General features: G+C 50.1%; 1 protein-coding gene across 1 annotated transcript; it reads left to right on the top strand.

Annotated features, from left to right (window-relative positions):
* The first annotated feature begins 20,653 nt into the window (after nt 1–20,653).
* LOC128822354 (serine/threonine-protein kinase PAK 1-like) lies at nt 20,654–22,978 on the top strand. The gene is made up of 3 exons (XM_054004050.1): nt 20,654–20,874; nt 22,500–22,637; nt 22,901–22,978. The coding sequence occupies exons 1-3, from the start codon at nt 20,752–20,754 to the stop codon at nt 22,976–22,978; spliced, it is 339 nt and encodes a 112-aa protein (XP_053860025.1). The 5' UTR covers nt 20,654–20,751.
* The last annotated feature ends 2,095 nt before the right edge of the window (nt 22,979–25,073 follow it).

The following is a 25,073-nucleotide window of genomic DNA, read 5'->3' as shown; positions in this document are numbered from 1 at the left end:
GGGTTCCAGACCCTCAGCCCCTCGGCCTACCTGGACAAGGCCGCGTGGCTTCCCCTCCCCCACCCAGCCCATGGCTGGGCAGGGGAGAGCCTGCACTCTCTGACCACCGGAACCAAAGAGACAGTTCCCCTGGGAGTTCTTGCTTTTAACCCCCTGTGTTCTCAGAGGCGTGTCCATACTTTCAGTGGTCACTCCAGGTGCCAATATCCAAACCTGACCACTGATTGGTTTGACCCAACTTCCTGGAAAAAAAAATTCACTTCCATGTCAAACCACGACAGGGACTGAGTCTCTGATGCCTTGGATAAGAATTGTTCTTCAGTCTGCCATATGTGTCCTATGCAGGGGATCCTGTTTATCCCAATTAGGACGCTGTAAAGGCCACTTAGCATCTGCTTGGGGTCCTGCCTGATGGTCTCTATCCCAAATCCTCATACCGGCCATCCTGATCATCCCTCGCTTCTCAGATGTGAATAGAATCCCCAGTATTGACTGCATTTCGTCCCACGTACACACGTTGGGCCCCAGAAACTGATCCACCCGCTCTGCAACTCCGAGGGGGTCTTCCAATAGGTGTCCCATTTCTTTCTTGAACTCCCTCCCATCTCCTGAGTTGAGAGGTACCTCCACATAACCTATTCCTGGAATTTGGGCTGGTTGTCCCTGCTGACCAGCATTGGGGTTAGGGATCATTCCCAAAGCTACTTCCCTTAGTGGATATAGAGCTTGCCCTTCCCTTTCTCTTTCCCCCCGTGTTAGGCTACGAGTAACGCGGCGATTTTCCTCAGAGACCGGCTCCGGGATTTCTACCTCTTGGTTATCAAAATCTCCCCCTTGATCCAAATCGGGGTAGACTATGGGTGGTACTGGTGGGGGTGGAGGAGGGGGAGGTATGTATGGTAGAGGGGGGTGCAGTTGGAACTTCCTCAGGCTTTTTATTTTTCTTTTTCCCTCCCTGGGTGCTTAAGGCAAAAAGTTTTGCTCTTGTTTCCCCCACTATCCAGAGAGCCGCAAACTAGCTCTCTTCCATATCAAAAGGTTCTTTAGAGTTTCCATAAATGTTTAATGTCTGGCAAATCCAGTCCTCAAAGCTTCCAGACACTGGCCAAAATGAATTATCACCACGGATCTGTTTCCCTCCCCATACTTCCATACAATAATGTACCATTTCTGCCCTATCCTTCCCTTTTCTTGAAGGATATTCATCCCAAGATTTTATCATTAGACCTAACGGACTGTCAGGTGGTATCTGGGGAAGCTTTACCGGGGTCCCCATCCCCATGGAATCAGAGGGCTTGCTTTTCCTCTGTCCCATCTTCCAGGACACCTTCATGCACACACACACTCGCGGCCCCGTTTGTGGCCCAGCCCCTCTCGGGGTCTGGAAACCGCACTACTTAGAGGTCCACACCTGCCTCGTCCTAAAGGGACGTCTCATAGGTTATGTCCTGGGATCCCAACCCCAACCGAGAGGATTCCCACTTTTATACTCAGCTGTTCTGCGTCTTCACCCAGGCTTTGTGCACAAAGATTATGGGGTTACCGGTATCCCTTTTGCTTAATACCAAATTTAGGTTCATTGGTAAGGGTCTGGGAAGGCAAAGCCTGCACCAGGCCCGCTGCAGAGGCAGCGGGGCGCCTCCCTGATGAGGAATTCCCACCCGGTCGCCCTCATCCGAGTCACTGCACCAAATTTGTTATGGACAAATTCAATTGGGGAGCCCAATTATAGATAAATCGATTAACAAGAATTTATTAAGGAAGTGGTAATGAGCAAAAGACAGCGCTGGGCGTCCGGAGAGTCTCTGCTCTACCACGGCGCGCCCTCTCCCTTTGCCCTTTTTGTTTTTATAATTTTTTTTTTTTTTTTTTCTTTCCGGTTGATGTATTTTCTCTCAATGCACTCTGCGCCTCTGGAATTGGTTGCTAGGGGGACTTTTTTTTTCTGCCCTTGGTGGTCGTAGGGATGAAGGCTCCTCATCTTCCTTGCAGATTGTCCTTGGCCTAAAAGTTAACTTGTGTATAATTAGTTACACAGTCTTCTATGCTAGTTGCATCTGCACAATTCTTAAGCAGGATACTTGCTGTTCCCTCGGGCCCCCCCCTCCTTCTCCTCCCACACCTTGAAATTCCCTACTCAGTTCAAATTCTTATCTCCTTCAATGCTCGTTTTGATGAAGACCTTTTTATTTATTACAGGTGGGAACATGATCCTTGAAGGAGAAGCAATGTATTAGTCAATGGGTGGGCAGTTAAGGTTTGAAAGGGGAACAATGCATAAGGGAGCTGTTGTTGGCATGGGGTCGGTATCGGGAGCCACCGCGGCTTCATCTCACGCGCCGGCCATGTGTGAGCTGATGCTGTAACTGGGAAAATTCCGCTCCTGCGCAGGAGATATAAGGCCTGGTTCTGGGCTGGAGGGGTGAGAAGGACGAGATGCACACCCTTTTGATCCAGGGGAGATCCTGGAAGTGCACTGCCTACCTGCCCCCCCCCACACCAAGCACCACGCTCCATCTCCCTCTCCTGCTCAGCGGATTTTTGGGAATCCAGGGGTTGGGATGTATTATTTGCCACTGGAACTAATGGAATAAATTTGCTTTGCAAGCCCAGTTGTGTCTTAGATTATTTTGTGCATGAGTCTCCTCCTGAACCGGTGGCAATGACCACCAGGGACCTACAGGATACTCCTACTCTGCTGTCAATCAATTCTGAGAAATTATTTAAATACGTCAAAGAATTTGGAGTAATGTTTAGCCTGTGAGTTTCAGCAAAGTATTGACTCTGTCTTAGTTCCATGGATACAAACTAGTAAGTGAGATTGCTGGGTGTGCAGGTGTTAGGGAAGTGATTCCCTATGCACCGAGTACTGAAATAAACAAATGCCTCCTTTCTAAGCCTGAGCTGGCAGCAGGGATCAGGCCCTGCTTGGTAACTTTCATTTTGGCAACTTCTGAGAGCAGGTAAGAAAGGTCAAAATGAAACCTTTTCCAGCTATTCCCCTCTGCTTCATCTTTTTAGGCGCCAGAACTCTGTGCCACAGGTGGCCTGGCTGTGTGCAGAGCAATGCAGCCCCCACAAACCCCTTGATTTCCCCACAAGCTGCCATGCCTTGTTCCCAGGTGTGCCCAGCTCTGCCAGGAGAAAGAGCCCGCAGCGCAGTGGGCACCGTGCCCTGCCCAGCCAGGGCTCTCTGGCACAGAGCAGCAGCAGCAGCTCCAGTGCCTTTCAACCCACTCCTGCCTTGGCTTCTCCTGGGACACAGAAGCCTCTGGAAATCAGCATCGCCAGTCGCATTCCAGCTTGGAGCAGCTCCTGCGGGCAGGCAGATGCTGCCAGTTTGACTGCTTCCAAAGGGGAATAAAGGCAGAGATGTACATGCTCAGGAGCCCTGGGCATATCCAGGAAACGTGTAAATATGTGGGAGATTTGTGAGGAATTATTTCAGCTGTTATGCCAACAGTGCCTTCTCTCCTGGTTCTGTGTGTTCTAGATGAGTAATGTAACAGTTGGCTCTCCCAATTAAGAGGTAGATAGTATGTGGATGTTACAATGTATAGTGATGTTATTGTAATATATCCTCCCATAGCCTTATTTGCCCTCCCCCTTGTAACAGCCTTGGTAGTCAGGGCTTTTGGGGAGGGCCGGCTTGTGACCAGGAGGCGCGGTGTAACAACACCTGACCTCCAATCAAGATGTAAGAAAGTAATCTCCACCAGTGGACAGCAGAGAAAGAGCTGACTGATAAAACTTTGGAGGGGCTAAGGGTATAAAAGGCAGAGCATCTGTTTTGTAGATGAGCTGCTCGTAATGGTCATAGAGACTCCCAGTGCTGCAATTTTTCCTTATTCAGTCCTCTGTTAAGGTTTATTAAACCTTTAACATTTTAAAAGTGAGGGTCATTTCTCAGATGTGCAGTGCTTTGGGCTATTCTCTTGGTCAGCTTTCCTTTGCTTGGGTCCCATCTCGGTGCTTCGTTGGGGTACAGGCTGTAGGTACTTGGTGCGCTCTTGGAGTTACTCTTGGATCCCTTGAACAGCAGGGTTTGGCCCACAAAGGGAATTTGTGCTACTTTGTGACAGAGGAGAACTCCCCAGGCTATTTAGCCTTTGCTGTACAGATGGTTGGTTATTGCTTTGCATCAATTCACAGGCCAATATAGAGGGTTTGCATTGTGATGTCAGGGTATGGTTGCCATGCGGTCATGGTGACATCAGAAGGTTGCTGTGGTGCACAAAAGGCCTCAGCGTCAGAGCAGCCCTAGGCCTTGCTCAGTGCAGGATGCTCAGTGCATCCTCTTGGTTAAGGCACGTGTCAGTGGGCAGCTGCACACTGACAAGAGCCTTGTTTTTTCTTGTGTTGGAGTGAATCTGCGCAGCAGTGCTACAATGATTGAGCAATTTGCTGCTGCATTTGTCACTGTTTACGGCGTTTCTTATTCTGCCTATTACCTGACTAACCTGGCACGTAAGTAGAGGTTTTCCCTGGGTGTAACCAAACCTGGCTTTTGTATGTCTTCCTGCTCTTAGTGACTGAGTTATTTTGAAACAGAAGGAGCATTAGGGTGCCACTGGTTTGGGAAAGCTCCTGTCAAGAGATTCAGCTAAAAAGGGGGTGTCTGTAGGCACAGGGGCAGCATTTGCAAGGGAACCTGCAGGGGTTCTGGTCCCTCCACAGGAGAATCTGAGGAAGCAGAGTCTGTCATTTCCTCAGATTGCTGGGACAAGCAAGACAGCTTTGAAAATATAAACTGGAGAACTCCTTGGAAGGCCTTCTAAAAACTCTGCAGTTGTTCCCAGAATTCAGGGAAAGCTTCTTTCTTTCTACATTTTGTCATGAAAGGATTTGAGTGCCTAACTTGACCCTTTTCTAAGTGCTAAAATAGTGATTCCCTTTGCAATGAAATGCTAACTCCAAAGCAGTGAGTATCTGCTCCTGAACCCTGGAGCTGCTGCTGTGCTGCGTCACAATAAAGCTGCCACAGCTCAGTGGAATTTTGGGGAAGCTTTTCTGGGCAACTGTTTCCAGCAAGTTAATGAGAATTAGTGCATACAACTGATTAATAAAAAAAAAAAAGGGTACTGGAAGGAGAGAATTTTTAAAGATGTGTTATCTGTTCGGTAGAACAGGAGCATTGAGTGTGAAAGAACAATTTACATTTTCTTGATCATGTTTATATTAATTTACTGGCTAAACAGGCCAAAGTGTAGGCACGACCAAGAATATGGTCCTGATCTCTTGCTGGTTGCGTGAATGAAATGTGTCTCCTGGAGGGATGTTGTGAAGCGGAAAATACTCTCTGTTTGCAATTCTTGTTCTGTGGGATTCACCAGCCCAGGCAGTTTTCTGACAGCATCTGCTTCATTTTCCCTTGCCCACTACAGGTCACGTGAAGCATGTATTCAGTGGTGCTGATGCTAAGGTGAGTGAGCAAGGAACATTTCATGTTGGTGGTGTTTAGGTATTGTAGAGTACGCTGTGAGCTTAGCCAGAACAAGTAGACTGTACAGGGCCAGCCATGCAGGCCAAAAGAAAAACCATTTTCATTCCTTCAACAACAAACACCAAGGCAAATCTGGATATTTCCTAATTTCCATCTCAGAGCCTTGAAGTCTTACAAACTAAGATTTGCAGAGAGAATATTATTTGCTAACACCAAACACGGATGAATACTTAATAAACAGCAATTTCCTATAGAGTTCAATTAGCCCATTTTCATAAAGCCACAGTGACTTAGACTTTTATTCCTATCAAACATCAGGAAACTCCCTAAAAAGATGTGGTTGTACAACAAGAAGGACAATTTAAAATAGTGGATATTGTATTTAAAGTCAAAGGGGCAAGTTTGTGGTGGGGGAGCTGCGTGGGCCCAAAGGACCCAGGGGTGCCGGTCAAGAGCAGCTGAAGGTGGGCCAGCGCGTGGCCAGGGCGCCAAGAAGGCCAAGGGCGTCCTGGCCTGTGTCAGCAAGAGTGGGGCAGCAGGAGCAGGGCAGGGAGCGTCCCCCTGGGCTGGGCAGCGCTGCAGGCACAGCTGGGAGTGCTGTGCTCAGTTGTGGGCCCCTGTGAAGCAGAAAGTCCTTGAGGGGCTGGAGCGTGTGCAGAGGAGGACACGGGAGCTGGGGAAGGCTGTGGAGCGCAAGGCCAAGGAGGAGGTGCTGAGGGAGCTTTAGCCTGGACAACGGGAGGCTCGTCAGGGCCCTTCAGGCACACTTCCATAGATCCATAGAGGACAGCGCTCACCCCAAGGCCTGCTTCCCTGCCAAACCTCCCCGCTCTGCATCCAAGTGCTTTAGCCATCTGAGGAGGTGACACTACCAATTTGTGGTTTCTTGGCTTGCTAGGAGGAGAAGCCCTGCTGATTTTCTCTCTTCCCAGCAAGCAAAGATGCTTCTGCACAAGCTTTCCTGCCCTTTTCCTGCACCGAATGGGATTCTGATCCACTTTTACTTTTCCATGTCTGCCGCAGCAATAGCAAAGGCCTTGCTGGCTATTTCCTACTTTTCCATTTCACAGCTTTCAAGAGCTAAAAGCTCCCTTGTGCAGAGGCACTGTGCCTTGCAGATAGCAGCCATGGAGGACTATCAAATTCCTAGGCAAACAGAGTTCTCTTGAATTAGCCCATTTTAATCTGGCCGGAGTGACTTAGAATGCCATTGCTAAGAATGCTGATGATTTCTCCTTCAAAGAGGTGGTTGTAGATGCCAGGAGAAAGGAGGTTCTAAACGATAGGTAACGGCCTGTCCCTCATGTTTCTCTCTTGCCACAGACGACAGAAGCAGCAGCAGTCTCCGCCCTGGCTCCCTCTGCTCCTGGAGAAGAAGCCAAAGAGGAGCAAAAGGAGCAAGACGACCACGAGCCTGCAGCTGTGGTCACAGCAGAGCCTGATGCTTCCAAGGGAGTAAGTGCCAGTTGTGGGTCTGTCTTTAGTGCAAGGCAGAGCTGCAAGTTTCTGAGCAGCCAGCACTTGCTGTTGCTGGCTGAGGATGCTGAGTGCTGGAATCCCGCAGGACGCGGCCATTTCCTGCAGGCAGGGACAGCTAGAAATTGGCCTTTGGCCTGTCACCTTGAGGCACCCAAGAGCTGGGGGCTGCGGCTCAGCTTCTGCCTGCTTGGCTCAGTGAAGCTCTGTCTCTGGGCTTCTGCAGGGCCGTGGCCAAGGGCACAGGTGCTCGTGCTGGAGGTCACGGGGCTTTCTTTAGTTGTTTTCCCTTTGTGCAAAGGTGTGTTTGGCTTGTGGAAGTGTTCTGCAGTTTTCTGCAGCAGTTCTTCGCTTGTACAGTCTCTTTTGATTTTTGATAAGCGGCAAGGAGATGATTGCGTTGTCCATGAAGCTGGGGCAGGCCATTCTTGTGGGGTGAGGCCAAAGGAAGCAAGTGCCTTGTAGGGAAGGCTTCTTGCCAGGCAAAAAGCAGAAGGGGCAAGTTGCTGTGGATGCGTTTTGGGATGAAGCCTGCGGCTTTGGAAATGGCATTAGTGGCTCGGGTGGGGGTGAAGCTGCAAGTCCTTGACTGCTGTCTTGTGTTGCTGAGAAGAGGAAGGACATCTTGGAATTGTGGCTGCTGTATTTGACGTCAAAGGGGCAAGTTTGTGGTGGGGGAGCTGCGTGGGCCCAAAGGACCCAGGGGTGCCGGTCAAGAGCAGCTGAAGGTGGGCCAGCGCGTGGCCAGGGAGCCAAGAAGGCCAAGGGCGTCCTGGCCTGTGTCAGCAAGAGTGGGGCAGCAGGAGCAGGGCAGGGAGCGTCCCCCTGGGCTGGGCAGCGCTGCAGGCACAGCTGGGAGTGCTGTGCCCAGTTGTGGGCCCCTGTGAAGCAGAAAGTCCTTGAGGGGCTGGAGCGTGTGCAGAGGAGGACACGGGAGCTGGGGAAGGCTGTGGAGTGCAAGGCCAAGGAGGAGGTGCTGAGGGAGCTTTAGCCTGGACAACGGGAGGCTCGTCAGGGCCCTTCAGGCACACTTCCATAGATCCATAGAGGACAGCGCTCACCCCAAGGCCTGCTTCCCTGCCAAACCTCCCCGCTCTGCATCCAAGTGCTTTAGCCATCTGAGGAGGTGACACTTCCAATTTGTGGTTTCTTGGCTTGCTAGGAGGAGAAGCCCTGCTGATTTTCTCTCTTCCCAGCAAGCAAAGATGCTTCTGCACAAGCTTTCCTGCCCTTTTCCTGCACCGAATGGGATTCTGATCCACTTTTACTTTTCCATGTCTGCCGCAGCAATAGCAAAGGCCTTGCTGGCTATTTCCTACTTTTCCATTTCACAGCTTTCAAGAGCTAAAAGCTCCCTTGTGCAGAGGCACTGTGCCTTGCAGATAGCAGCCATGGAGGACTATCAAATTCCTAGGCAAACAGAGTTCTCTTGAATTAGCCCATTTTAATCTGGCCGGAGTGACTTAGAATGCCATTGCTAAGAATGCTGATGATTTCTCCTTCAAAGAGGTGGTTGTAGATGCCAGGAGAAAGGAGGTTCTAAACGATAGGTAACGGCCTGTCCCTCATGTTTCTCTCTTGCCACAGACGACAGAAGCAGCAGCAGTCTCCGCCCCGGCTCCCTCTGCTCCTGGAGAAGAAGCCAAAGAGGAGCAAAAGGAGCAAGACGACCACGAGCCTGCAGCTGTGGTCACAGCAGAGCCTGATGGTTCCAAGAGAGTAAGTGCCAGTTGTGGGTGGTGCTGTCTTTAGTGCAAGGCAGAGCTGCAAGTTTCTGAGCAGCCAGCACTTGCTGTTGCTGGCTGAGGATGCTGAGTGCTGGAATCCCGCAGGACGCGGCCATTTCCTGCAGGCAGGGACAGCTAGAAATTGGCCTTTGGCCTGTCACCTTGAGGCACCCAAGAGCTGGGGGCTGCGCCTCAGCTTCTGCCTGCTTGGCTCAGTGAAGCTCTGTCTCTGGGCTTCTGCAGGGCCGTGGCCAAGGGCACAGGTGCTAGTGCTGGAGGTCACAGGGCTTTCTTTGGTTGTTTTCCCTTTGTGCAAAGGTGTGTTTGGCTTGTGGAAGTGTTCTGCAGTTTTCTGGAGCAGTTCTTCATTTGTACAGTCTCTTTTGGCTTTTGATAAGCGGCAAGGAGATGATTGCGTTGTCCATGAAGCTGGGGTAGGCCATTCTTGTGGGGTGAGGCCAAAGGAAGCAAGTGCCTTGTAGGGAAGGCTTCTTGCCTGGCAAAAAGCAGAAGGGGCGAGTTTCTGTGGTTGCGTTTTGGGATGAAGCCTGCGGCTTTGGAAATGGCATTAGTGCCTCGCGTGGGGGTGAAGCTGCAAGTCCTTGACTGCTGTCTTGTGTTGCTGAGAAGAGGAAGGACATCTTGGAATTGTGGGTGCTGTCTTTGACGTCAAAGGGGCAAGTTTGTGGTGGGGGAGCTGCGTGGGCCCAAAGGACCCAGGGGTGCCGGTCAAGAGCAGCTGAAGGTGGGCCAGCGCGTGGCCAGGGAGCCAAGAAGGCCAAGGGCGTCCTGGCCTGTGTCAGCAAGAGTGGGGCAGCAGGAGTAGGGCAGGGAGCGTCCCCCTGGGCTGGGCAGCGCTGCGGCCACAGCTGGGAGTGCTGTGCCCAGTTGTGGGCCCCTGTGAAGCAGAAAGTCCTTGAGGGGCTGGAGCGTGTGCAGAGGAGGACACGGGAGCTGGGGAAGGCTGTGGAGCGCAAGGCCAAGGAGGAGGTGCTGAGGGAGCTTTAGCCTGGACAACGGGAGGCTCGTCAGGGCCCTTCAGGCACACTTCCATAGATCCATAGAGGACAGCGCTCACCCCAAGGCCTGCTTCCCTGCCAAACCTCCCCGCTCTGCATCCAAGTGCTTTAGCCATCTGAGGAGGTGACACTTCCAATTTGTGGTTTCTTGGCTTGCTAGGAGGAGAAGCCCTGCTGATTTTCTCTCTTCCCAGCAAGCAAAGATGCTTCTGCACAAGCTTTCCTGCCCTTTTCCTGCACTGAATGGGATTCTGATCCACTTTTAGTTTTCCATGTCTGCCGCAGCAATAGCAAAGGCCTTGCTGGCTATTTCCTACTTTTCCATTTCACAGCTTTCAAGAGCTAAAAGCTCCCTTGTGCAGAGGCACTGTGCCTTGCAGATAGCAGCCATGGAGGACTATCAAATTCCTAGGCAAACAGAGTTCTCTTGAATTAGCCCATTTTAATCTGGCCGGAGTGACTTAGAATGCCATTGCTAAGAATGCTGATGATTTCTCCTTCAAAGAGGTGGTTGTAGATGCCAGGAGAAAGGAGGTTCTAAACGATAGGTAACGGCCTGTCCCTCATGTTTCTCTCTTGCCACAGACGACAGAAGCAGCAGCAGTCTCTGCCCCGGCTCCCTCTGCTCCTGGAGAAGAAGCCAAAGAGGAGCAAAAGGAGCAAGACGACCACGAGCCTGCAGCTGTGGTCACAGCAGAGCCTGATGCTTCCAAGGGAGTAAGTGCCAGTTGTGGGTGGTGCTGTCTTTAGTGCAAGGCAGAGCTGCAAGTTTCTGAGCAGCCAGCACTTGCTGTTGCTGGCTGAGGATGCTGAGTGCTGGAATCCTGCAGGACGCGGCCATTTCCTGCAGGCAGGGACAGCTAGAAATTGGCCTTTGGCCTGTCACCTTGAGGCACCCAAGAGCTGGGGGCTGCGGCTCAGCTTCTGCCTGCTTGGCTCAGTGAAGCTCTGTCTCTGGGCTTCTGCAGGGCCGTGGCCAAGGGCACAGGTGCTCGTGCTGGAGGTCACGGGGCTTTCTTTAGTTGTTTTCCCTTTGTGCAAAGGTGTGTTTGGCTTGTGGAAGTGTTCTGCAGTTTTCTGGAGCAGTTCTTCGCTTGTACAGTCTCTTTTGATTTTTGATAAGCGGCAAGGAGATGATTGCGTTGTCCATGAAGCTGGGGCAGGCCATTCTTGTGGGGTGAGGCCAAAGGAAGCAAGTGCCTTGTAGGGAAGTCTTCTTGCCAGGCAAAAAGCAGAAGGGGCAAGTTGCTGTGGATGCGTTTTGGGATGAAGCCTGCGGCTTTGGAAATGGCATTAGTGGCTCGGGTGGGGGTGAAGCTGCAAGTCCTTGACTGCTGTCTTGTGTTGCTGAGAAGAGGAAGGACATCTTGGAATTGTGGCTGCTGTATTTGACGTCAAAGGGGCAAGTTTGTGGTGGGGGAGCTGCGTGGGCCCAAAGGACCCAGGGGTGCCGGTCAAGAGCAGCTGAAGGTGGGCCAGCGCGTGGCCAGGGAGCCAAGAAGGCCAAGGGCGTCCTGGCCTGTGTCAGCAAGAGTGGGGCAGCAGGAGCAGGGCAGGGAGCGTCCCCCTGGGCTGGGCAGCGCTGCAGGCACAGCTGGGAGTGCTGTGCCCAGTTGTGGGCCCCTGTGAAGCAGAAAGTCCTTGAGGGGCTGGAGCGTGTGCAGAGGAGGACACGGGAGCTGGGGAAGGCTGTGGAGTGCAAGGCCAAGGAGGAGGTGCTGAGGGAGCTTTAGCCTGGACAACGGGAGGCTCGTCAGGGCCCTTCAGGCACACTTCCATAGATCCATAGAGGACAGCGCTCACCCCAAGGCCTGCTTCCCTGCCAAACCTCCCCGCTCTGCATCCAAGTGCTTTAGCCATCTGAGGAGGTGACACTTCCAATTTGTGGTTTCTTGGCTTGCTAGGAGGAGAAGCCCTGCTGATTTTCTCTCTTCCCAGCAAGCAAAGATGCTTCTGCACAAGCTTTCCTGCCCTTTTCCTGCACCGAATGGGATTCTGATCCACTTTTAGTTTTCCATGTCTGCCGCAGCAATAGCAAAGGCCTTGCTGGCTATTTCCTACTTTTCCATTTCACAGCTTTCAAGAGCTAAAAGCTCCCTTGTGCAGGGGCACTGTGCCTTGCAGATAGCAGCCATGGAGGACTATCAAATTCCTAGGCAAACAGAGTTCTCTTGAATTAGCCCATTTTAATCTGGCCGGAGTGACTTAGAATGCCATTGCTAAGAATGCTGATGATTTCTCCTTCAAAGAGGTGGTTGTAGATGCCAGGAGAAAGGAGGTGCTAAACGATAGGTAACGGCCTGTCCCTCATGTTTCTCTCTTGCCACAGATGACAGAAGCAGCAGCAGTCTCTGCCCCGGCTCCCTCTGCTCCTGGAGAAGAAGCCAAAGAGGAGCAAAAGGAGCAAGACGACCACGAGCCTGCAGCTGTGGTCACAGCAGAGCCTGATGCTTCCAAGAGAGTAAGTGCCAGTTGTGGGTGGTGCTGTCTTTAGTGCAAGGCAGAGCTGCAAGTTTCTGAGCAGCCAGCACTTGCTGTTGCTGGCTGAGGATGCTGAGTGCTGGAATCCCGCAGGACGCGGCCATTTCCTGCAGGCAGGGACAGCTAGAAATTGGCCTTTGGCCTGTCACCTTCAGGCACCCAAGAGCTGGGGGCTGCGGCTCAGCTTCTGCCTGCTTGGCTCAGTGAAGCTCTGTCTCTGGGCTTCTGCAGGGCCGTGGCCAAGGGCACAGGTGCTCGTGCTGGAGGTCACAGGGCTTTCTTTAGTTGTTTTCCCTTTGTGCAAAGGTGTGTTTGGCTTGTGGAAGTGTTCTGCAGTTTTCTGGAGCAGTTCTTCATTTGTACAGTCTCTTATGACCCAGCGGTCTTTTGGCTTTTAATAAGTGGCAAGGAGATGATTGCATTGTCCATGAAGCTGGGGCAGGCCATTCTTGTGGGCTGTGGCCAAAGAAAGCAAGTGCCTTGTAGGGATGGCTTCTTGTCAGGCAAAAAGCAGAAGGGGCAAGTTTCTGTGGATGTGTTTTGGGATGAAGCCTGCAGCTTTGGAAATGGCATTAGTGGCTCGGGTGGGGGTGAAGCTGCAAGTCCTTGACTGCTGTCTTGTGTTGTTGAGAAGAGGAAGGACATCTTGGAATTGTGGGTGCTGTATTTGACGTCAAAGGGGCAAGTTTGTGGTGGGGGAGCTGCGTGGGCCCAAAGGACCCAGGGGTGCCGGTCAAGAGCAGCTGAAGGTGGGCCAGTGCGTGGCCAGGGAGCCAAGAAGGCCAAGGGCGTCCTGGCCTGTGTCAGCAAGAGTGGGGCAGCAGGAGCAGGGCAGGGAGCGTCCCCCTGGGCTGGGCAGTGCTGCGGCCACAGCTGGGAGTGCTGTGCCCAGTTGTGGGCCCCTGTGAAGCAGAAAGTCCTTGAGGGGCTGGAGCGTGTGCAGAGGAGGACACGGGAGCTGGGGAAGGCTGTGGAGCGCAAGGCCAAAGAGGAGGTGCTGAGGGAGCTTTAGCCTGGACAACGGGAGGCTCGTCAGGGCCCTTCAGGCACACTTCCATAAATCCCTGCACGATAGTGCTCAATACAAATGCTTTTTTTTCTGGAAATATCTTCTCAGCATTCAAGTGCTTTTGACACTTGATTTGGTCACTCTTTCATCTTTTGGTTTCTTCCTTTGTTAGGAGGACATGTCCTGTTTTGTTTCTCATTTTTTAGGAAGGGAAAGCTATTTTCCTCCATGTTTCCCTTCCTTTTCCAGCTCTTGTCGATATTCTGCTAGCTTTTTCTTTTGTAAGGTGACATTTCTGGAGGATGCAGTATTTTTGCATGAGATCACTTTGTTTGGGACAGCGAGCTTGGTGCAGAAGGAGCTATTCTGGTGCCAGGCCAGTCAATAGGGCCTTGCACTTCGCGTTCATATTGACAGTACCTCTGCTTTTTTGCAGCCCAGGGAATCAGTAAATGTGGTGTTTGGGAATTGAGCAGGAAATCATTGCTCTTGCATTCCAGTTGGTCCTCAGAGATCAGAGGAGCTGGAAGGAGCTGGGCTTTATTTCTGATTACAGCCCCTTTAGCACTCTCAGTGTTGTCAAGTCCAAGAGAAGCAGTTGGCCGAGCACAAATGCTGCAAGAGTGCCATTCCCAGTGCAATGCTCTGGATCTGATTGCGTTCCATAAGGACCTAAATGCTCCAGATTCCCCGGGAGTGTGGTTTATTGAAGCAACAGGAGAGCAATCTCAGGATTGCTGCTGATCAGGGCAATGGCTACCAAGTGTGTGTAGCAACAGAAATGATAGGAAAGAGAGATTATAAGAGTGAGTTCTATCTATCTATCTATCTATCTATCTATCTATCTATCTATCTATCTATCTATCTATCTACCTATCTATCTATCTATCTGTCTATCTATCTGTCATTTGTATAATTGAATCTTCTTGGCTCTGGTCCAAAGCAGTTGGAGTTGCAAAGTTCACTTAAAGCATCCCTTTCAGGAGAGGATTAGAGACACGTTCTGTTGACCGATTCTGAGCAGGCAGAGCTGTTTTCCCCTCCAGATATGGTGGGGTTTTTTTTCCCCTCAGAGCTGTTTTCCACCTCCAGCCTCTTCTTCCTGAGGCCCCCAGTTAATTTTTTAATTTTCTGCCTGTCCCAGAGAGGTGGAAGTATTCCATGTTTTAGGTGGTGAAGAGAACATGAACTCCAGAAGTGTCTCTCATAAAGGGTGAGCTCACCCAGGAAGCCACCTGCAGAGGCAGGATGGAGCTGTGGGACTGGGCTGGATGTCAGTCACTACTGAAAGACAAACAGGACATGGCAGGAGCAGAGGGAGGCCCTCACCAGACCCCTGAGAAATGCCACACCTTCCCTGTCAGCTGCCTGAGAGGCTGTTGGAGCTTCAGCCCCAGATGGCCCCTGATTGTAGTGCCAGGGTCACTTTGGAATCTGTGCCTCCCCACAGGCAGAGAATGACCCAGGAGAGCAGCAGCACAGTGCTCTGGGAACGTGTGAGCCCATCAGTCCTTGAGTCTTAGCCCACAAATGTCCTATGGAAAGTTGAAACCCATCTTCTCTTGCTTTCTGTGCAGATCCTTCCAGAGAAAGAGCAGGAACAGATTGCCTTATCAGAGATGCCATGCCAGACTCAGGGAGAGCTGAGAGCCCGAGAGCAGGAAGAGCAGCTCAGGCAGCAGGTGGAAGAGCCACAGGAGAATGGCCAGGTAAGCCTGACTCGCCAGGTGTCAGAGGGAAAGGGCAGGAAGAGGGGCATAAAACAGAGCTCTTGGGAGTGAGGAGGCCAGGAGTCCCAGAGGCACTGAAAGCACAGAGCCTTGGAATCTGCAGGGATCAGCACTGGGACAAGAGAGCTCCATTGGAGGCAGGTGTGGGTAGGGAAGGAGAAAGAAGTGGCTGAATAAATGTGATTTTGAGGCTGCAAGAGGAAAAAGCTGAGCCTTATGGCAGCTCCCAGTCACTTGCTCTGCATTTGTGTGTACAGAATATCAAGGCAGAGCCACAAGCAGAGCTGCCCGAAGCTCAGAGTGCCATCACAGAAGTGAAGAAGAGGAACCAGGAAGACACGAGAAGAATTCAAGAGGAGATGAATCTCCATCAGCAGAGGGGCGATCAACAAAACCAGGTGAGTGAAAGAGTGGCAGCCACTCCACTCATGAAACATCCTCTCTCTTGTATTTTAGAGAACTTGAAGGAACAGCTGGACACAGACTTTCAGAAAGCTCACGCTAAGATCAAGGCAAGGGAGAAGAGGCAGGAGGAAGAAATGAAAATCATCAGAGAAAAATTTAATCCCCTCCCTCAGGCTCTACAAAAGCAAGTGAGTGAAAGAGGGATAGCCACTGCAGTCACCAAACTGGTGGTTTCTGCCCTTCTGGCCTTCCCAGTGCAGAGCAGCAGGGAGCGGGGTGATGCCTCTGAATGCCATCCTGCTCTAGTGTGTATCACAGTCACTCAGAAGGACATTTCCTGGTGTGCTGAATCTCAGCTGCTGCCCTGGACAGTGGGACTTGTCCTTTGGCCTTTTGGCCAGCAGTCATCCAAATTGATTCCTGCTGGCCTGTTCCTGCTCTCCTTGTTTCTTGAGGTGTTTTTACAGGGGAATATGGTGACCCAGATGGAGGATTGAAACAAGCTGTCTGTATCCCTTGTAAATCTGTTCTTTCCTCACAGTCAGTGACTCTTGACTGACAGGGACAAGCTGTAGTCTCTGACTGCTTTGTTCTGTTTGACTCGAGGTGCAAGTGTTGACATCTCACCGGGCAGCCGGCAAAGACTTCCGGCAAATGAGTGGCACTGAAGAGCCCCGAGGCGAGCGTGAGGCACAGGAACTGTCCCCACCAAAGGTGCTACAGGTTGGGCATGACCTGAAGATGGTGCAGGAAAAGAAGACACAGTGGGGGGAGGACGAACACTTGAACAAGGAGCTGCACGTGTGTCTGAAGCCCTTGGAGGGGGAAAGGAATCCTTGAGTGGAAGTAGAATGGTCATTGTGGCAGTGATCCTTCAGAAAATCCATGAAAATGGACCATGAATCTGGCCATCCACTCGAGTAGAACTAGCCTTTGGTTTTGACCCATCCAGTCTGAGAAGTGGACATCAGAAAAAACCCACTTAAGAGCCCTGCATGTTGCTGACAGCACCTTCCTAAGGGCTTGCATTTGAAATGGAATCTCAGGCTAATCTCTGCCAGCCACCTTTCTGACATAAACTCATTTCTTGTCCCAGATCTACAAGGGCTTTGTCACCAAACCTGCTGCAGCAGCAGCATGGTCTAAAGGAGCCTTTGCTCTCCACCCTGAGAAGCGGAGCCGGGGCGGTTTGTTCATCTCCAGTGCTGACCCAGCTGCTGCTCAGCAACAGGAGATCAAGGATGACTCCCTGGAGCTACGGAGTACGTCTGCTGTATTTCTTGTCTGAGGGACAGTCTATTGTGTGCAGGTGTCAGCATAGCTGTACCAAATGCTTTTCCTGAGTTTGGTGTCCCAGGGACATTTAGAGACATTTCCCCACAGGAACTGCTGTAGAAAAGCAGTCTCTGTGCTGGCCACCTGTGCTGCAGAGCTGTCTGCCTGGTTGTTGTTGTTACCCAGCCGAACACAAAGGGTTCAAAGCTCCAGGCTCTGGGTCTGCCTTTTGAATCTCCTGGAAGCTGGGATCTCTGCTTTAAAGTGAGCATCTTGCATTTTGTTTCCCTCAGGGAAAATAGTGAACATGGAAAATCCCGTGATGAAATACACGGAACTGGAATATATTGGCAGAGGGTGAGTCCAACCACAGTCACTTCAACATAACCATGGGCCAGGTGTTTTTCTGGTGGAATATCTATCCAGTGTGAAGTCAGAGCTGCTGCAAACAGACATCTATCCCCATGTTCAGACACTGGGGATAGATTGTCCCATCTCTCAGTGCTGCTCCGAATTTGTGAGTGTGCCCAAGAAGGCATTGTCAGACACACCTCCATGCTGCCAAGTTCTTGCCTGCAGCAAGGAACAGGACCTGGAAGATCTCCTTGTCTCTCAAGTGTGGGACAGTTCTGTGTTAATTTCCTGAGCATTTTTGTATATCTCCAAATCATACAGCCACACTAATAAAAGGGGAAGAAACGTGCTTGCCTGAAACAGCAACCTACTCCCTGATAGCTGTCAGATAACAGTTCTCAGGAACATTTCTTTCCAAGAGATTGCAGAAGGAAATACTCCATGGTCAGGATAAAAACTGCACAGTTTAGAACCTGAAACCCAAGGTGAAAGAAGGAGATCTCCTTAGGAGCTGAGGCAGTAAACAGCAACGCTTCAGGGACAGGCCCAGTGCCCATGCACTTGAGAGGAAAATGCATCATCTGCCTTTGGGCAGAGCCCGCCTGCTTCCGGCAGGTTTTAGGCATTTGCAGCAGAGATCTCCTCTGTGGACTGGCTTTCACTGCAAGATCTAAATGTCTTCTCCTTTCTTTGCTGCTTTTTTGTTTCTAGGACTTTTGGAGATGTTTGCAGAGCACTTGACAATGCCACAGGAGAAGAGGTAAATGTCAACATCTCCCGCAGGTCCTCTGGTGTGAGCAGCTGTGGCTGGAGTTTGAGTAGAGCTGTGCTGAAAAGGCGCAAGAAGCACAGACTGCTACCAGCCTGCAAAATACATTTGGGACAGTCTTTGTCCTTCTCAGCTGCCAGAAGGAAGGCAAGGAGGGCAGCAGTTCCTTGCAGAGAAGGATGTGCTCATTTGCTCTCCATTGCTAAAACAAAGGTGGTGCCTTTGAGCATCTCACTGCTCTTTGGGGCTACGGCTTCAGAGTCCTGAATTCTCACTTCTGCTTGCCAGCAAATGCATCTGAAAGTTACTGGTAGTTCCTTAGCCACCTGCAGTGCTGCACTGGAGAACTGCACGTAGGGAGAGACCTGCACGGCGTCCCTAAAAGCCCTAAGTCCTGCCCATAGCCCGAGATGTATCCACAGAGTATTAAGGCATGGATTACTTCTCCTGAATCCCAGACAAAGCAGCAGGGAGTGTGCTCAGAGCTTTGTGGGTGATAGTTGAGACACCACAGTTACCAAGTGGACAAGGCAAAACCTCAGTGGCCACGTGTCCTGTAAGTGGCCTCCAAGGGAGCAGAGAAATGGGCTGTTGCAATGTCAGTTCCTAATTACTGCAATGCCCAATCACAAGGCAGTTTGGCACAGCTCGGCTGTGGCATTGCAAAAGCACTCGCTCCATGTGCCTTGCGGTCTTGTGCCGCCAACTTCTCAAGTTACTGATTTTCAATGTCATTTTAGGTGGCCATAAAGAAAATAAATCTCCAAGAACTGAGGAAGAAGGAACTAAGAGTCTATGAACTCATGGTCATGAAGACAAATATGAATCCCAATCTGGTCAACTATTTAGACAGGTGAGTTGTTGTGAATGTTTGTTTACATATTGCAAACATGCAAGGTAAAATTCCACTTTGTTCACTGGCAGAAAATAGAGCTGTAATTATTGGTTAATTATTATTGCTCTGCTCATCTCCAGTGGATGGGAAGAGAGTGCATCTTGTCTGCATGAGTCTTCCCCGGTACACAGAGTTCTAAAATTATTCAAAAACCTGCATCACTCATATCTTACTAAATCAATAGCCTGTAAGTTCACAGCCACCACATTGTTTTGGGGCTTGGTTTTTTTCAAGAGTCCTCTTACGTCCAGATAAACTAACATGGATTTCCCTTGGATTGTGTCCCCTCTTTTCCATTGCTTTGCATGCCAGGAAGACTAGTTGCTTATTTCCAGAAACACGCAGTTTGACAGGTTTTTGATCTGTTCCTAACCTGCAGTTTTTACTTGCTGGCTATTGAAGACATCTCCTTTTTTCACAGCTGTGCCTTTCTTCTTGAGACAGATTGCAAACAATGCACAGCCTAGAGGGAATGTCTATTCCTTTTATTCTGTCCTAGTCACAAAGGGACTTGGAAACAAGAATCAATCAAGAAAACAACCTAGCCATGCATGTTTATCTCCATGCTCTTGTTTCCTTCTTTCAGCTACCGTGTGGATGGGCAGCTCTGGCTGGTCATGGAGTACATGGACGGAGGCACTCTGAGCGATGTCATCAGCGAGACCTACCTGTCTGAAGACGAGATGGCAGCCATCAGTTGGGAGGTCAGCAATCCCACCTGTGCTGCCCAGGGCTTGGGCAGGATTGTCTGGGAAACAGGGCTCCGACCTGGAGTGATTTCATGTGCCAAGCTTTGTTTCTGTGTTGCTGGTATGCTATGGGCAAGTAAAAGCCTCTCAAGTGAAATGCCTGCCAGTGCCCCTGCACTCACAGCAGTTAGTTCTTGTACTCATATCTCCTACTGTTGTATTCTCGCTCTGTCTCTTGTATTTGTATTTGCTGTTCTCCACCTTGCCTCCCTAAACTTTTATCTCCAGCCTGTCTGCACTGCATTCCTTGTCTGTAAAAGCAATGGTGCTGGTGGCAGCATTTGAAATGATCAGCAAAGAAAAAAAGACTCATTTCTCTCAGTCCTCAACTGAAAAGGACAGTAGTGCAGCCAAAATGCTCTTTGCTTCAGGAAGGTGACTGTTATGATACTTCCAAGTCTGTGCTGAGGCCAGCAACAAAACCTTTGTCATGCAGCCTCCCACCCCAAAGTGATCCACTTCACACCAAAGGGAGGGACTTTCTCTTCCTTGGCAAAACCCCTCACTTGTCCTCTGCATGGAGAAAGCACATCCACAGCAGCAGCAGCCATGCTGGCTGGTTTGCAGGGGACAGTCTACAACAACAGCAGGTGCTGTTGCTCTTTCAAAAGCTGACATGCCTTTCCTTAGAAAGGTCCTGTTCTGCAAGTGGTGGAGCAGCAAGCTCTTCCTCACAATGGCACTGTGTTCCTCCATTACTCGCCATTCCCCTGCAGAGGGAATCTTTTAGAGCTCTTTCCTTTCTTGTGTAATGAAATGACATCACTCATTTTTGCCCTCCTGTTTCTGTTTTCTCTCTCAGTGCCTGCAAGGCCTGGATTTTCTTCACTCGAACCATGTGATCCACCGAGATGTGAAGAGCAGCAACATCCTTCTCAGAACCGACGGCTCTGTCAAGCTGGGTCAGTGTATTCTTGGTCAGGTGCAGCATTCCAGGGACGTGGGCTGTGGGGCTGCTTTGAGTGACTGCCAGCTTCCCAAAATTGGTGTTGGTGGCAGTGCAGGGAACCCTGCCACAAACTGTGGGCACAGTTGCAACATGCACAGAAGTATGACAAGGAACAAGGACTCAAGAGTGGCGTTGCTCTGTGTGTGTCCCTTCCAGAGGGAGGGAGCTGTAAATCTAAAGCTTCAGAAAAATAAAAGGCTGGAGGTAGTCTAAACAATGAGGCTTTTTTTTTTGAAGTGGCCAATTCCATATTTCCTTGTCTAAAGCCCTGAGGAAACAGAGCATGGACAGTTCTCCAGGAGACTCAACAGCACATTCTTAGACTGAGAGTGGGGAATTCTTTGGCTTGATTTCCTAACTTGAGCTGGCTTTCATGGTTTGTTTTTTTCTCCACAGCTGACTCTGGCCTCTTTGCTCAGCTCACCCCTGAGCAGAGTCGACGGAGCTCAGTGGCCAGCACTTCTGGGTGGATGGCGCCTGAAGTGGTGACAGGTCAACCATGTGGCCCCAAAGTGGACATATGGTCTTTTGGAATCGTGGGCATCGAAATGGTGGAACGAGAAGTTCCTTACTGGAATGAAACTCCTGTTTCGGTAAGGTGCAAATACTCACTGATCCTGCTTGTCTTTCTCACCTGTCCCATGGTCAGTGTGCCATTGGACAAAATCCCATTGCCATCTGCTGGCACCACTTCCACCAAGGTCCCCTTCTGAAAATGTCCCTGCAGCACATCAGCATCTGCTGTCGATTTGGTTGCATCAGAAGGGAAGTGGCAGTTCAGAAACCTAACCAGTTCAGAAACCTGCCATTTTGGCCTCCAGCCATGCCTGACATTTTTCACTTGCTTTTTGAACAATGTTGGAGCTCTGTCTCTGAAGAAAAGGAATTTTTCCGTGGAATGGTTGGATGTGTGATAAATATCCTTCAAAATAGAGATTGAATCTTCCTAGTTTCAATTTTAGAGAAAAAGAGAAAAGAAAAAAAGAAAATGGAAAAGGAAGAGGAAGAGAAATGGGAAAAGAAAAAAAGAAAAAGTAAGAGAAAAATGGAAAGGAAGAGGAAAAGGAAGAGAAAATAAGAAAAAAAGGAAAAGGGAAAAAAAGAAAGAAAAAAAGAAAAAGAATAAAAAGAAAAAGGAGGAAAAACCACCAAAGCAATGCCCAAGCAAGTTCTGCTTGCTTTTCCCTTCATTTACCACAGCACATCAATTTTCCTCCAAACTGTAGCATCTTTTCCCAATCCTGTGGGTCTTCAAAACTTTCAGGCTTTCAAATCATCTGTACATTGTTCAGTTATGCGTGTGGGTGGCCTGGATAAGTTTAGGATGTGTTTTTCTCCGACTGCAGTTAGAATTGTACACTAAACTCTTGGCTGTTTCTGGGTACTTTAACAAGTTGATGAGCTTGCAGCCAGGTGCCCGGGGCTGGGATCCAACGTGGGCGGTTGACGCCGGTGCTGTGTTCCTTTACCACAGGAGCAGGGCCATCCCTGGCTTGCACAGTTCTAAGGACAGTGAGGACTCCAGCTCCCCACCATGTCCAGTGGCTGAGCACAGCTGCAGAGAGACAGGATAAAACCCTCTTTGTAACCTTCGGGGGTGGGGGAAAAGTGAAGGAATTTTTCCTCTGGGTTGAAGAAGAAAGTAACAAAGTCTCTTTGGTCACCATCTATTTCAGTGCCACCAGCACAGAGCTGTCACTATTGTGGTGGGCATTTTCATGGAGACTCCCAGGCCTCCTTCCATTGTTATTTCTGTCTATTTTAGATGGATTCTGCATCTGCATTTTTTTCAAGAGGAGAAAAAAAAAAAAAAAACTTGATGATTTTTGTTTCATGGAAGCTGTGCTAAAGGGACCAACAAGCACTGCAAAGATTCCTTTCATGTAATAATCCTTGGAAATAGTATGGATAGAATAAACTCCCCCTTCCAAATAGCCTGTCAGGCTGGTGCAAATCCTCAGAGAAGCAAAACATGCTTTTGCTGATGTAGTTCCCACTAACTAGGTCAGTCAATGAAATCAGCTGCCAAGGCAAGATCTGCTGAATGCTGGAAAAGCTGTGGCTGCATCGGGGTTTGGGTTTTTGGTTGGTAAAGGAAAGTCATCTCTGGGTCTCTCCAGGGCAGTTTCTGCAGAGTGGAGCTTAAACAATGGGATCTGAGAGAGCACTTACAGATGGGAAAGAAGCAGCTGGAGCCTTATGTTTCCTTTTTCCCCAGCCTCAACTCCTGATAGACATACGAGGGACACCAAAGCTGCAGCAGCCCAACCGATTCTCGCCTTGCCTGCGTGACTTCCTGAGCTGCTGCCTGCTGAGAAACGAGGCACAGCGCTGGTCAGCCAAGGAGCTCCTGCAGGTAAAATGCAAAGGGGCTGCAGGTGAAAGAGTGTCTGAGGGATGGGCTCCTCCTCCAGTGAGGTCCAAGGCATCAGATGAGCCCCCGTTCCTCCTCACCTCCACTCTTGGTGCTGTTCAAATGAAAACAGTGAAGAATCCTAGACTGGGCTGGCAGGGCCCTGTGAAGGTCATCTGGTCCAAGTGTCCTGCAATGAGCAGGGACATCTTCAAAGAGATCAGATTGCTCAGAGCCCTTTCCCACCTGACCTGGAATACCTGCAGGCATGGGGCACCTACAAGCTCTTGGGACAACCTGTGCCGGTGTTGCACCATGCTCTGAGTAAACAAGTTCTTCCTTAGACCTACTCTTGATCCCCATTTTGTTATTAAAAATATTTGCCCACATTTTATTGTTAAATGGCCATGTTAAAAAAGATGTCCCCCATTTTCTTCAAAGCCACTCTGAAGTCTTGGAAAGTGGCAATAAAGTCTCCCTGGGGCCTGTTCTTCACAAAGCTGAATAACTCCACCTCTCTCCGCATTTCCTGAGAGGACAGGTGCTCTGTTTTCTGGCTGTTTCTGGAACCCAAGGAAGCCCGTCCTGGCAGAGCAGTCTGGAGAGATTTGGCTGTGGGCAGGAGGGGCTGTGGGGGGCTCACTGTGAGCCTCTGAGGGGCCCTGGTTTCTGCCCCCCACCCCACCCTTAGAGGTTTCTGGCACGCAGACAGGGGCAGCTGAGAGGGACTTGTCCCAGCCCCATCTGCTGCCTGGCACGCTCAGGCAGAGGGGAACTGGCCCAGGCTTACTGCCAGGCTGTGTGGCAGAGAGGGAACTGCAGCAGCCAGCGCCACTCGGCTGGCCCTCCTGGGAAGGAAGGTGCCATCCAGCACAGGAGGGGCAGGGCATGGAAAGGTAGACACTGCTCTGTCTCCCTGTGGAAATTAGCACGGTGCCTGTCTCTCAAAGACAGGGACCTATGTGGGTCATTGGAGTTTCCTGAAAGGAAGAAACCCCAGGGACAGAAAGCACCATTTCTAGAGCACTGGCAGGGCAAAAATCCCAGCTAGATGGAGAAACCAGAATAAAGGGATAAGTGGGATTCTGGGCCAGGTTTGCCTGTGATGGCAAGGTCCTGCACATAAAAGATGGAGGTGCAGATGGTCCCATTGGTCCTCTTTCTGCATCTTTCTAGGAGCCAGAGGAATCCTCTGAAATACTGAGCTTGGAAAGTCACGGTTCATTGGTTTTTGTTGTTTTTTTTTCTTTGGGCAGCATCCATTTGTAACACTTGCTGAGCCTGCGTCCTGCCTGGTGCCACTGATTGTTTCAGTGAAGAAGAGGAAGGAGACAAGAATGTGATAATCACATCAGGACCATTACCATTGACTTAGAGTAGGATTGTAGGTTAGGGTTAGGGTTAGGGTTAGGGTTAGGGTTAGGGTTAGGGTTATGATTAGGGTTAGGGTTAGGGTTAGGGTTAGGGATAGGGTTAGGGTTAGGGTTATGATTAGGGTTAGGGTTAGGGTTATGATTAGGGTTAGGTTTAGGGTTAGGATTAGGGTTAGGGTTAGGGTTAGGGTTAGGGTTAGGGTTAGGGTTAGGATTAGGGTTATGATTAGGGTTATGATTAGGGTTAGGGTTATGATTAGGGTTAGGTTTAGGGTTACGATTAGAGTTAGGGTTAGGGTTAGGGTTAGGGTTAGGGTTATGATTAGGATTAGGTTTAGGGTTACGATTAGAGTTAGGGTTAGGGTTAGGGTTAGGGTTAGGGTTAGGGTTAGGTTTAGGGTTAGGGTTATGATTAGGGTTATGATTAGGGTTATGATTAGGGTTAGGGTTAGGGTTTTGATTAGGGTTAGGTTTAGGGTTACGATTAGAGTTAGGGTTAGGGTTAGGGTTAGGGTTAGGGTTATGATTAGGGGTATGATTAGGGTTAGGGTTTTGATTAGGGTTATGTTTAGGGTTACGATTAGGGTTAGGGTTAGGGTCAGGTTTAGGGTAAAGTTAGGGTAGGATTTTCTTATCGGATTTGGAACAATAGGATTGCTAATGAATAAAGTTTCTGAAACCACACCTCTCCTTGAAGATTCCCTTCTTCCTCACTCTGTGAATAACCTCGTGATTTTCTTATGAATTGTCAGTTGTTTCCAAAAGGTGGAAAGTGACACTTATGGAGTCTTTGGCACAGTGTGGAAGTGGGGAAAGCTCTTCTTCATGCATCTTCTCCAGACCACGCTGCCTTTGGAATACGGCCCACTGGTCTGTTTTTGCCCAGCTGTGGTACTTCTAGTTGAGGCAGAAAGGGCAATGGCATTTGCAGGAAAAACCAAAGGGGGAGTGGGAAAGCCAAAACATCCTGTGCAGATGCAGGCCTTCAACTGTGACTCCAGAGCACGTGGGCGCTTGCCACTTGGATTTGTATCCCTAAGTGCAATGTCTTTGGCTGGAGGAGAGC

This window comes from Vidua macroura, chromosome Z (genome assembly GCF_024509145.1).
Source record: "Vidua macroura isolate BioBank_ID:100142 chromosome Z, ASM2450914v1, whole genome shotgun sequence".
Classification (NCBI taxonomy): domain Eukaryota; kingdom Metazoa; phylum Chordata; class Aves; order Passeriformes; family Viduidae; genus Vidua; species Vidua macroura.
This window is presented reverse-complemented; position numbering and strand designations above follow the sequence as displayed.

Bases quoted from the DNA above. Each gene is read 5' to 3' on its own strand.
- LOC128822354 (XM_054004050.1), top strand. From the start codon at position 20,752: ATGGCGCCTGAAGTGGTGACAGGTCAACCATGTGGCCCCAAAGTGGAC. The intron at 20,875-22,499 runs GTAAGGTGCAAA...CTTTTTCCCCAG, and splicing joins GGAATGAAACTCCTGTTTCG to CCTCAACTCCTGATAGACAT. The intron at 22,638-22,900 runs GTAAAATGCAAA...GAATACCTGCAG, and splicing joins CAGCCAAGGAGCTCCTGCAG to GCATGGGGCACCTACAAGCT.